We start from the raw sequence: 13,537 nt of genomic DNA, 5'->3' as shown, positions 1-13,537 counted from the left end.
AGACTGCTTTTTTCGTACTGTAGGGGTCATGAAACGTTTAGAAAACATAAAAGTAGCCATTCGTGCGATGGACGATTACTGCGCTTACGCTCGGGAAGTTAATAATACCCAAACAACTTCTGTGTACAGTACCACACTTTGACCCCCCATGCCCTCAATCCGACACTGCTTTTACTACCTATAAAATAATTTCTTCAGAATTTTCATGTCTTTTGATTATCACAACTTTAAATCGTAATGACGACTACTGTTGAAAAAAGTTAAAAAAAATTTGTTTCAGATTTTTGCATCCCAAAAAATATGCAAAACGGCCAAGGTTCCCATGCTAGGATTTTCGGAAACAGCGCATGCTGTCTTTAAATACGGACCATCAAAATTTCAGCCATTGGCCAACTTTGCTAGGTAAGTTTTAGCGGAATTCGCACTGACGTCATCTTCATCCATAAACAAAGCAAAAATGTGGCTTTCACGAGATGAATCACAAATGATCATTCAAGTACGTAATTCCAACAAAAAACTATACCGTTTGATTCATATCGGTTGCACAGGCGATTTTGGGGTCATGGTGACTGATGGTTTGCCTTCACGCTTGTAGAATAACGAATTGTCATAATTAGGTCCGGTATTATTGGGTGCGTTTCACAAATCCTATTAATGGTTATTGGTGTGAAGTCCCATCCAGACTGTCTGTATTTTAGTATATTCAGCGCGTTGAAGTGGTAATTTTTGTTTTACTGTATTTAATCTGATCTACAGTTTTTATGATTAAATGCCTCAAGTTATCGTTTCCTGCAAATAAAGGATATGAAGAACACAAAAGAAAAGCATGCTACTACGCAGCAGACTGCGTGTCACGGATGTGGGAGTCTTGTAATGACGATTTTATTTACTTTTACTGGCACTTTCTTTGGTTGTTTTTTTTTGCGTTTTTGAAGAATTTATATAACACCGGTTAAAGTGGTTCAGTCAGTATCAACAAGGTAACTACCTAATTAAAAAGAACTGATTTTTCCCAGGTTTTACCAGGTTGTAAACAACTGATATTTGAGAAACTGATTCATAAGTTAATGACATACGCACTGGGAACAACAACAATATTGATTTTTCATTGTACATTCTGCCAAGAGTATCAAGGCTTACCAGAATCTAAATTTTATTGAATCATTCAGTTCTAAGTAACCTGTGGATAAAAACCACAAATGTGTGTTGTAATTTTTAGTTGTTTTTCTATCTCTTATATTCATTAAAAAATATCGTGAGAAATATTAAACCGTAAACGCATCGAAATTTATTAATCTCAGTTACCATATTTTTCTTGTTTACAAACACGATAATTTTTTTCTGGAATTGCAAAATGTCTCTGTAATGGTCCCGTTCATATTAATATTGTGCGAAGTGAAAGATCCTTTAAGAGTTTTCTTGTGTATTGCGTTAATAGATTATATTCCACATTTAATAACAAGTTCACAAAATAATTGTTTTGCAGTTGTTGTTCAAGTATTTTTGACCTTTACATCTTCGTTACTTGACCTTCTAGTTTTCCAGCGTAATAATGTTTTTTTCACCTTTACTAAATGACATCATAGTTGAGGTAATGAGTAACTGCGGACAGAATTCGAATGTGACTGTTATGCCGAGTATGATTATGATTATTTACATAGAAATATTTAATTATGGATAATGTGTTCCGTAAACGTTGCAAGCAAAAATGTTCTTAACTGTACAAACCATAACGTTTGTTACGACGAAACAATTCCACTTTGTATATACTTACAGTGCCTTTTTTTTAACACTGGCCATAGGGATTTACATGCTAAAATTTTACGTCATGTTTTTGAGTATTCTATAAATCAGTTGCAGTTCATTTTATCGTACAAAACAAAATAATTACAGAATTATAATAAATTAATAAAACTTTTAGCTTATGCTCGGGAAGTAGAAAGTTTATTAAATTTGTTACATATTGTTTGCCTAGGAGCTGTGACTAAGCATCATAACATGACAGCTGTAAATGTGTGGCGAATTTAATATGTACATTTATTTTTGTTGCAATTTATTATTTTATTCTCTGCGATAAAACGAACTCAAATAGATTTATAAAATACTAGTCTAATATTCTGCCACATCTCACTTGAAAATTCTTGCCATAAAACTCAACACAACCAAAAGTTTTAGCACGTAAATCCCTACGGCATGCGTTAAAAGAAGACACTGTATGTGTACAGCGCGCTTATGTTTTAAACAAAATACAGTACGCTGTTATCACTCAATTTATTTTAAAATAAAGAATTGTATTGTTTTCAACTTGATAATTTATCTTTCCTCTTTATTCGTATGTTGTAAGAAATTTAAGTTAAGACTTGCCATATTTTTACAACACTTGTACTAAACTTATAAAACAAATCAAGCTATTTAACAAATAGTTATAGCTCAGGTTTTTGCCGCGAAATTTGGAAGTCACTTCCAATATTCCACCTGTTCAATATCCTAGACCAATTTAGTCATATGTACCAGACATCTCGAGAACAAATATCTCATTTTCTTTTTTAATAATTTAATTAATTACTTCACAATATTGGTGGTAGTACTAGGCCTTTAGTTGATGTGATAAATACGAGTCCCTTCCCAACTCAGTTAGCCGAATGCGGGATTTTTCAAAAATTCGTTTTTGTAAACAAAAATACAAGTAATAGATGAAGTTGGCATTTTTACTTCCGGAACGTAATGTAAGGAAATTTTGTAATCGAACTCATCGGGCGACTGGCTACTTTTATGTTTTCTTTACCACAAGAATACGAAATAGTTATTTACATTACAAGCTGCGTAAGTAAACGTTTTTGCCGAGGCAACGTCGAGGCCCGGCAACCCTCCGAGACTTAAGAAAGGAGTTACGCAGCGTGTATTGTATTACGTTTTTTCTGCAACCGACAGCAGTAACACTGAAAAGTAGTAATTGTAGTAACTAAAAAATATTTAACAAATTATCAGGAACTCGTTGAATGTATTCATTTCCGTAGCAACAAGGTAAAACATTTGTTTAGACATGAAGTTTTTTAAAAAGTAGTTGTTCAAAGTGAAAAACAGAGGTGTTCAAAGTACTCAACTAAAGTACTTGAAGTACCAAGTACAAAGTACTTCTTGAAATAGTGTTCAAGTAAAGTACCAAGTACTTACTTTTACTGAAAGTACTTCAAGTCTCAAGTACTTTCCTCATGTATAAAAAAAATACAAAAAAGACAAAATTCATGTATTCACAACTTTACATCGCTGAAAATTTTACACAGATCTCCGACCCTTCTGCTGTCGTCATCCACTCTCAAATGACACAACTTTAATTTTCTTACCTACCTATCTGACTTATGCAAGTACCTGTGAAATATACGTCGTATTGTGGTTAAGATATCCACAATCACAGATCAAAATATAACCTCACAGGAAACAAATACGATTTTACTATGAAAATACATCTAACCAAATAATTGAATTAATAACTTCAAGTATTTAACAGACCCTATTTTGAGATGTGAAAACTTCGTAAAATAGAGACTGAAGTATTTGAAGTTTCCACTTTCATACTTCAAGTACTTCAAGAGTATTTAAAATACTGAGTGAAGTACTTGGAGTAAAGTACTTGGCAAAATCAAGTACTAAACTCAAGTACATTTTAGAAATACTCCAAGTACCAAGTACCAAGTACCTAAATATAAAAGTACTTCAAGTAAAGTACTTAAAGTACTTGAAGTATTATTTGAAGTATTACTTCAAGTACTTTTACTTGAAGTACTGAACAGCTCTGGTGAAAAATGAGTGATTCAAGCCATTTAAAGGCAATAGAAGAAGCTGCTAATATTGCTTGTGCATCTCTATTACCTGAAAAATCGAAATTACGTTACAATCAAACGTACAAAGCATTTTCAACCTGGTATACATCACGAAACATTCAAGATGCTATTGAAACCGTAATACTTGGTTATTTTATGGAAAGATCCAAAGCCCTCAAGTCTCCTAGCAGTTTATGGTGTGAATATTCAATGCTGAAATTAACGTCGTGTCAGTTCTTCTGTTGTTATACCTCAATTATAAAAGAAAATGCTGGAGGCACAATTCATGCAATTGATGAAAATGTGACAGTTACTAATTTTGAAATAACTTCAAAGAATAATCCTTTAATAAATATTACTGAGTGTAGTGTTACAGTTAATATTAATAAATAATTATAAAAGAAACTTCAAGTGTACCTATTGCTGTAAAATGAAATTATTGACATTTCTTTGACCTTCTACTACCTCCATTACCTTTTTGTCCTGGCAGCGTAAGTAACAGTTACGCCTTTAGTAACCTACTTACGGAGCTAGCAACGAGGTTGCCCTATTTACTTCACTTACATTGTACGTCAGTGTCACTGGAGCAATAAGATTCATTTACGCTATAGCGTTGGCTATCGCTCTCCAAAATGATTGCTTTGGAAATACATTTTAATCCTCAAAATGCTGTTTTAGAAGACTAATCCTCTAAAGGTATCATAGCAACCTTTATGGGATTATATTTATTAAAGTATTAATTTGAAGCATTGAACGACAAAATCAATTCTTTATTTGGAGATATTAAACGTAAAACTACAATTTGAAGCATATTTAAGAGTCTCCGGAAAAAGACACGCCACTTTCAGGTATTTCTTTCCTATTTGCAGGCTCCGTAGATTCCAAAACATACCGCCACTTTTATCATCAAATACTTTTCGTCGTCAGCTTCTTTTAAGAATTTATTCACTTCCTCTCTTGAAGGTACTTCCGATTTTTTTGGCTCGTAACCGACTGAGGTTTTAAAAAAGCTAACACTTTTGAAAATGTTTCAACTTTGGCGTTTTCCTTTAATGACATACAATGTTGTCTTGAACATTGAATATTTAGACCAAACTGATGATGGCTTTAAATATTTTGATTTTTCGTGGATATAAGTTAACATCACGTCTTCATTCACTGCTAACACTTTATTCTTCGTCTGCCATTCTTTGAAAGCTTGGTACTCCTTTTCATATTGCTTGCGGGATTTAGAAGGAAGCAGATCCAAAGTAATTTTTTGAGCTCTCTCGGAAATTGATTCTGGGACTATTTCACTCATTTTTGTAATACGTAATCATTAATTATTATAAATTATGCACAAATGCGTTTTTCACAATAACAATTGATGATTTTTTTCATCAACAAACTGCCTTGGTACCCCAATGACAACTGTAATCTAGGTTAGACGACCTATTTTTAAAAATTAAAAAAAATTGAGATTTTCTGTGTTTTAGAGAGTTTTTACCAAAAAATTATGTAAGTAATTCGTACGCAAACAGTTTTAGCGAACTCATCTTGTTAAGAACTCGGCTCCTTCGCCGTCTCGCCCTTAATTATCGATTCGTCCACTAAAACTTTATTTTACGTAATTATTACTTAAATAACTATTATTGGACAGATAATCTCCCAAACTACTGGACCAATTGTTGTCAAATTTTGTATGTATGATGTAGATGGTACAACACTAACCAGAATTTGCCTAATCATCACCGCCAACAACATGATCACATTTCATCAAAATTTTGACCAATAAATATGTATCTTAAATTTAATATTGTATTATACTCCCACACTTGTTTTGTGAATTCTCCCTGCTTATGTTTATTATTATTATTATTGTTTAAACATCCTTCTTCTTTGTCACATACACACAGCTACCTAAGCCTGCCTCATGGATGTGTGGTACGGATACCTCATTATTTTCAATTTTTTCTCAACCAATAATGGCACATCTTATTTTCTCAATAAAGTGAGAATGCAATACTGTTATTGTTAAGCCGGAATTCCACTGAGGCAACACTGAACGACATGTTGATACTTGTTGCCTAGTGTTGCCTAGTGTTGCCTGTTGTAGGCGTGCGACAATGTGGCATAAAATTTCAGTTAATGTCGCTGTGTGTTCCTTCTATGGAAAGATTTTGTGTAGCATGCGTCAATGCCGCATGCTACATGTTGCCTCAGTGGAATTCCGGCTTTAGTATTACACTGCACTTAGCCGTGCGTTTAATGATGCATTCGTAGTTTTCTATTATTATTATGATACTTCAATCATTCGCTTATCGGCGAAGTGGCACGTCGCGTCGCGCCAAATGATAAAGGAACTCACTCACGAGTGTGATTTTGTACCATGATATATCATTATCAATGAATGTAAAACAAACATTTGCTCTAGATTACTAGCACAGAATTTCCCTCGCCGCTGAAGTGCAATCGGTCAAATACAGAGTATATTAAAAAAATTATTACATTCGATTTTTACTTCCGTAGCATAACATTTGGCAAATTAAATTTAAGGCTGCAAAAGCGAATGCTCTGAAATATTGCAAACGTTTTAAGGTTATCCTAAATATCGTAAATCGTTAATCAAAATGTATCCATTCAACCCCTCCCAAAAAATTAACCACGTCATCATAAAATTTTGTTTAAATTTTATAAAACGAAATACTCCTGGACTCGCGACTTATGAATATCCTTATAAAATTTTTACGTTAGACCTACAGATTTTCGGGAAAAAATTAATATTATGTAACAATATTTTACAATTTAATTTTTAAATTGTAAAACCGCATGCTTTGAAAGCTTGCAAACATGGGTTATCGAAAGGATGGTAGTGAAATAGCGCGCCTTCAGACGTGTGTTTGTGAGCTCACATTGTTTCTCATTTGTAGAGAGCGGATTTTATGAAATTTGCATATCCTTTATTTTTTGCATATAAGTCTTGATATTTAGTATGTGAACGAATCATGCTAATTAAAAATGAATACAGCTATAAAAAAATTGCATATTTGCATATATTTGCCTTCTGCTGCATATTTCACGTAACGGGTGCATATTTTGCATATTTATCAATTTTTGTGCTAATTTAAAAAAAAAATTGTCATTCTTTTGGCATTTAACTAGAAAGACGAAATTTCATGAATCATTGCATAGTAATTTACGCAACTAGTTCGGGATAGCCTGCTTCCCGCATGAACGCTTGTTTGAGGCACGACCGAAGGGAGTGCCGCATTTGCGTGAATGCGGGAAGCAGGCTCACGAACGTGTTGTGTACAATATTTTTTGCGACGAATAAACCTTTAAACTGAAGAGATTAACTGTGAGTTATTTATAAACAACGCCATTGACAGCGCCGTCAACACGTCACAATGTTGACACTACCCGAGTATTTTAAGGTTACCATGGCAACGGGAAGTTAAATGCACGTGTGCGGGAAGTTCGACCTCCCGCACTCTGGTGAATGCGCGAAAGCTATCAAAAAAGGTCATGAGTGCAAAAAAATAAATTGATTATCACAAAGTAATTACTACTAATTGATAATCATGTATCTAAAGTTATTATAACAAAAAGTGGTTCGAAATTTAAAAAAAGTGCAATTTAAGCTGTAATCTTAAATAGGGAAATTTGTTGATCAAAATTTAGATTTGTAGTAATTTGACAGTTGACACTAATCGGTGGTTTGGTTTATGTGGTTGACAACTATTATGTTATTACTGTTTGTTAGTAGTTCTTGTTAATTAAAAAAACCGTTTAAACTTGACGTTATTCACAACCTCACGCTGAATCATAACCACAAGATTCTCTCTGATCTGGAGCCGTATATAAAAATGTTTCCACTGGTAAGTAGTTCAGACTTCTTGGGCTTGTGTCATTCTGCCGCTTTAAAAACGCTGTTAATTTATAAAATTTCGAATGATTTATGTTATGTTTGATGCCAAGAGTACTTTTCAGAACTGAATATATTGTCCACAGTGTGGATGCTTTCATAATTTCCGACTTAATTTGGAAATAAACCAAGAGCGTCGTTTCAGAAAATTCGCGTATTTTATTTTCTTCGCACCACTTGATGAATTTTTGATATTCGGCTTCATATGGACCTGCGGATTTTGCAGGCAACAAATTTGCAGTTGCTAGCTTTATCTGCAGTTCTCTGAATACGTGCACGATTTTCCATTTCAACTTTGAAATTCAAAATCTAGCCCGGACAAATTGACAGATTGGTATTTGGCGTATTTGCTGATAAATTCAATACCAACATAATTTCGGTTCAGTAATATTTGAATTGCTAACTGCAGAAAGGGGATATATCACATTTTTCAAAATGTTGAGGAAATGAATAAAACGTCTCAGATTTTTACAACTACTTGTTTCCGATCCCCGTTTTCAATTGTCGGTTCTCTATGTTCTCAGTTATCAACGAGTGTTGGTTAAATGCATGTTTTCTTTTTTGGGTCAATTTGGCTGTCAAATTTGACACTTGGACATATCCCCTTTTTGCAGCAAAATGAAAAAAAAGGTAAAAAAAAACACAAAAAACAGCTTTATTTCAGTTATAATTTTACACAAACATGTTATATGTATATCTGACTAAAAAACTTAATCATTATCGCGCTCCTGTTCTACAGTTGGCCAAGTAGCAATCTCCTGCCAAAATGCGTTATAAGCGTCTGGGATAAATCGTAAAGTGTTTGTTATATCCGTCATTTTCTTCTGGCTGATGGCTAGTTATTATACTAATTTTGCACTTAATACACGTAGTCATCTTCTCACAACAAAAATTTAAAACATGTTTAAAACGGTAAATTTTTGTAGGAACTACGAATTTTGCAATTATGCTCCGCCCCCCAGTCTGGCAACAAATGAAAATTTCACCACTATTGAGTTCGCGGCAGGTGTGGGTGGGGCCTAGTTTAATGATGAATTTTTCATTCATTTCCAGGCCGAAGAGTGAAGCGTCACTGAAAAATCTATATTTCCCTACAAAAATTTACCATTTCAAACATGTTTTAAATTTTTGTTGTGAAAAGATGGCTGCGGAGATTAAGAAAAATTGGCAAAATATAAGCCCCGCCCACCCACCCTATCTCAATTGTGATGATTTTTTTTATTCGTCGTGAGCCAAGGGCGTAGCTTAATTGCAAAATTCTTATTTCTTTACAAGAAATTACTATGTAAGATATGTTTTTGAGCGTCGTGTTGGATAAGAATAATAATTAAAAAAATTAGAATTTTGCAGTTAAGCTCCGCCCTCTTGGCTCACGACGAATATAAAAATCATCACAATCGAGATAGGGTGGGTGGGCGGGGCTTATACTAATTTTGCACTTGATATACGTAGTCATCTTCTCACAGCAAAAATTTAATTCATGTTTAAAATGGTAAATTTTTGTAGGGAACTACAAATTTTGCAATTATGCTCCGCCCCCCAGTTTGGCAACGAATGAAAATTTCTCCACTATTGAGTTCGCGGCAGGTGTGGGTGGGGCTTAGTTTAATGATGAATTTTTCATTCGTTTCCAGGCCGAGGAGTGAAGCGTCACTGAAAAATCTATATTTCCCTACAAAATTTACCATTTTAAACATGTTTTAAATTTTTGTTGTAAAAGATGACTGCGGAGATTAAGAAAAAAGGGCAAAATATAAGCCCCGCCCACCCACCCTATCTCAATTGTGATGATTTTTTTATTCGTCGTGAGCCAAGAGGGCGTAGCTTAATTGCAAAATTCTTACTTCTCTACAAGAAATTACCATGTAAGACATGTTTTTGAGTGTCGTGTTGGATAAGAATAACGCAAGACGTTGAGACCACGGTGTTTACTGCAGAAAGTCGATATCTCCTGGACATATCCCTTTTCTGCTGTAACCGTAAATTTCATCCGCTTGTAGCCCCGAGCTAAATCATTAAACATGGCCCGTTTTTGCAGTAAAGATGTGTTTAGACCTCTAGAACACGATTATGTACGAATGTTATTGTGGTAAAAAATGGGACATGTCCCCTTTCTGCAGTTAGCAATTCATTTATTCTTTTAGCGATTGAAAAATGTTATTTTTTCAAAAAGGCAGCGCAAAAAATATTGTATGATACTCGTGTGAAAACTCCATTGCATTACTCACTTACATACAGCGCTCGACTGCGTCTCGCGCCGTATTCCCGTTCGTAGTGCAATGGACCGTTTTCAACACTTGTTACATAAATAACTATTATGTATTAAACCTTTTCCTGAACTTATTCTTCAAGAAGGAGCTGTGTTTTTTCGCGCCTGCTCTATTTTTACATCTGTGGACGTAGTATGCAGTTTTTCTATTTATAAATACATACTTTAAAATCACGGGAAAACTTTTTGTTAGAATATTCGAAAAATATTCAAAAATAAATTGTTACCAAAACAGTAATTAAATAGTCGATTACTGCTATTTTTTAATTTGTTCTGTTTATATTTATTTTTGAGTATAAGAATATTACCTTTAAAAATGTGATTTATGTGTTAGTGAGATGTAATCAAACACCTTGCAATGTGATTTATGTATTTTTTGTAATAAAACGTAAGCTCGGGAAACCTATTTTTGTAATTTATAAATAAATTTAGTTTGGTTATTACGCTCTTTTTTAATTTTTGGAGCATATGCAACTGCATATCTCTGCATATATTAAGAAAGTTACTGCATATTTGCATAAATTTAGTGCATATCATATGATCATATTTGCCAAAATTTTGCTGCATATTTTCCGCTCTCTACTCATTTGTATCCAAAAAAAAAACATCAAAGGCTTGGTAATATTGTATTGCGTGGTAAGACACAATTTTCTAAATTGTCGAATTAAGATCGAAGCGGATTTTTTTTCTGCCCGGCGATAGCAGCACTATCTACACCCACGGGTGCCTTGTGGTGAACCAGTGGCGGCTCGTGACTATTTTGGTTGGGTCGGCCAGCAGTGAGTAACCCAAAGTTTTAAGACATAGAATACAAGAACCAGGGACCTCAAGTCAGTCATTATCTATAATTTGCTTCCTGTATGGTGTTAATTCATATAGTCCTAACAACTTGGTAAAACAAAATAAAAAATATTCTTCAAATAGGTATAAAGTAAAGCATATACTTATACAATATAAGCCATCTATAATAATAAAATAACGACAATAAACTCAAATAAAAATGAAAATAACATTCAAGTTATAAAGTAACACATTCTAACAAAAAATATAACATGAAACGTCAACAACTATTTATTAGTAAAAAACAAAATTAAAAAAGTAAATTAGAAATTTTTGATTAACCAATTCAATGCGTCTTTGTTTTGTATTGGCAAAGTGGTCAATTACTTGATTATAGAACTTTTGATCTTCCGTTAAGTTTGTAAGCACTTCTTTTTCTATTGCTAAAACGAATAATTTGGATAATCGATTTTGACTAATGGAGTTTCTAGTAAAATTTGTAATTCGCTTTAAAGCTGAAAAACTGCGTTCAACATATGCTGATGTGGATGGTAGGCATATGATTAAAATTAAAGACAGAAATAATTTCGGAGGCTTCTACATTTTTGTAAGTAGCATCATCAGGAGCAGGGTTGAGAAATTAGGAAGATGGCAAAAGAGCACGGTAACTCAATATGTCAATCGTACCAGACGACCAGAGGCAAAACTCTTTTTCTGAAGTTTTTTTGAATTTATTGTCAACATCATATTCAAAAATTAAACAATATCAACAAAATAGTTTGTTTTTTGACTTGCTCCCCGTCAGCCATTCATAATTTTCATACCATGCTGTATTAATTATTAATTATTAATATGCTATTGCACCGGAGCTGACGTTATTATTGCTCCGTGCTTCGATTAAATGTTGCATGCGCGGCTCCGAACGGGTCATTTCTTTTATATCCCAGGAATTGATCATCGTATGTTAAAAGTCGAAAGTCATTATTTAATAGATGTGTAACAGCATCAAAATTTAAATCAGTTACTAATTCTCTTACTAACTGTTGTCATTGTTACTGAAATTAGAAACAAACCTAAACCAATTTCCATCCACGTGAAGACTGCAGAAATTCACAATATACAGACAGCGGCCGGCCGGTGCTGGTAGTGGGGAACCGCATGGAAAAGTGCACGGCAGAAGTGGAGTGATGAAACGTAATATTGTACGGTTTCATCGCTATTGCCTTCTAACTTATACAAACAGAAGGTGATAGCGCTATAACAACTTGATGTACTGCCAAAAGGCCGGCCGATTTTAGCAGACATTTGACCAATCACTGCTGCAGGCGCGTTAATCAGAGGGTATCAGACACGTATCAGTCTTTATAGCTATTTCTCTTTAATTCCGCTAAACAGAGAGCGATAGCAGATATGACATTATTCGACGTTTATTCTTGTAGTCGGCCGGCCTCAGCTGCTGCTCCTCGCAGTAAAAATATTTAAACTTCCCGGCACGATTTGTGCTTCCGAACGAAAGTGAATAAATTAGATAACGCTTTTTGTAATTAAAAAAATAATAACAACAGTAAAATCAGGTGATTTCAAAATAGCTTTAAATTATATTCTTGCGTTTAAAATAAAAATGAATATCGCAAATTGACAAGTTCGGTGACAGACTCGGCCTGGCCTAACTGGCCCCCCCTGACGAGCCGCCACTGTGGTGAACTATTGCCCCTTTTTACCTAGCTTTTTAGTGGTAGGTAAATGGCGAGAAATACTCTATTTCGAAAGAAAAAGCAATGAGTTTAGCTTGTGTTAGAAAATGATTACTCCTTGTAGTACATGCCTTGCAGATATTGACTGTAAAACGCCGTCTGTAAAGTCACTAGATAGATTAAGTACCGCAATGCTCCTCCATTTTGGGGCAAAAAAGCGGTAAATTTAAATGTTATTTATCTGAAATCTGAATTTTTCAAGGAATGCAAAAATATTTAGCCAAGAGGGCTATATACTTTGGCATATAGTGAAAATAACAGACATCAACATATTATATTATGGGAGGTAAATGCTGAGAAGGTAATTATTTTTTAAACAAACAAAAATTGGAAATCTCCAAAGTTACCAGGTGTTGGGAGAACAAGAATATAAAAAGGGCTGGAAGATACGTAATGCAACTAACAATAAACTAATTATTGTTTATTATTATTACTCAATTTATGTGACGTAGCAGAGAATGCGTCCTTGAAGCACTTCTACCAGTAAACTTTTAGTGATATACAAAAGACACTAAGAAGCGCCACCATTTTGGGGCAAAATTGACATATCTCTCTCTAACTCATGGGCCTAATGGATTGCGGTACTTAATCTATCTAGTGACTTTAGCCGTCTGTATCTTGCAGCGACATCTGTAACAAACGTTTTCATCCCCAATGTGCTGAGATCACTCCTGCAGTTATGAAATATTTTGATTCTATACCCGGTTTGTGGTGGAAGTGATCAGCGATTGTGTCCCAAAAAAGTTTCTGTCTTGACCACACAGGTTTAAACAAACTTCTTGAGGACAAACACACACAAATGTTAAATAAGAGTTTAAATCGTATGTTTGATACAGTGGAAGCTGATTTTAATAAGATCGTAGATGAAAAGATGCGAATGTTACGTCAATCTGAGATAGATAGTGCAATTGTTCCATCATATTCGAAAATCCTGAAAAACATAACTCAACCGGCAGTCATCATTAAGCCAAAAAATATATTACAAACTGCAACTGTCACTAAGTCCAAC

At 34.2% G+C, this 13,537-nt stretch overlaps 1 protein-coding gene across 1 annotated transcript in view; it reads left to right on the top strand.

Moving 5' to 3' along the window:
- Positions 1-13,537, top strand: part of LOC135132508 (proton-coupled amino acid transporter-like protein CG1139) — a 41,005-nt gene that overhangs the window by 13,017 nt on the left and 14,451 nt on the right. Inside the window, exon 5 of the mRNA XM_064060635.1 lies at positions 281-402. Coding sequence (XP_063916705.1) covers positions 281-402 — 122 coding nt within the window. The remainder of the gene's footprint in view (positions 1-280; positions 403-13,537) is intronic.

Source organism: Zophobas morio, unplaced genomic scaffold (genome assembly GCF_036711695.1).
Source record: "Zophobas morio isolate AGI-343-1 ecotype UQ-CSIRO unplaced genomic scaffold, CSIRO_AGI_Zmor_V1 ptg000002l, whole genome shotgun sequence".
Classification (NCBI taxonomy): Eukaryota; Metazoa; Arthropoda; class Insecta; order Coleoptera; family Tenebrionidae; genus Zophobas; species Zophobas morio.
Note: the sequence above shows the minus strand (reverse complement) of the source record. Positions and strands in the feature narration are given on the sequence as shown.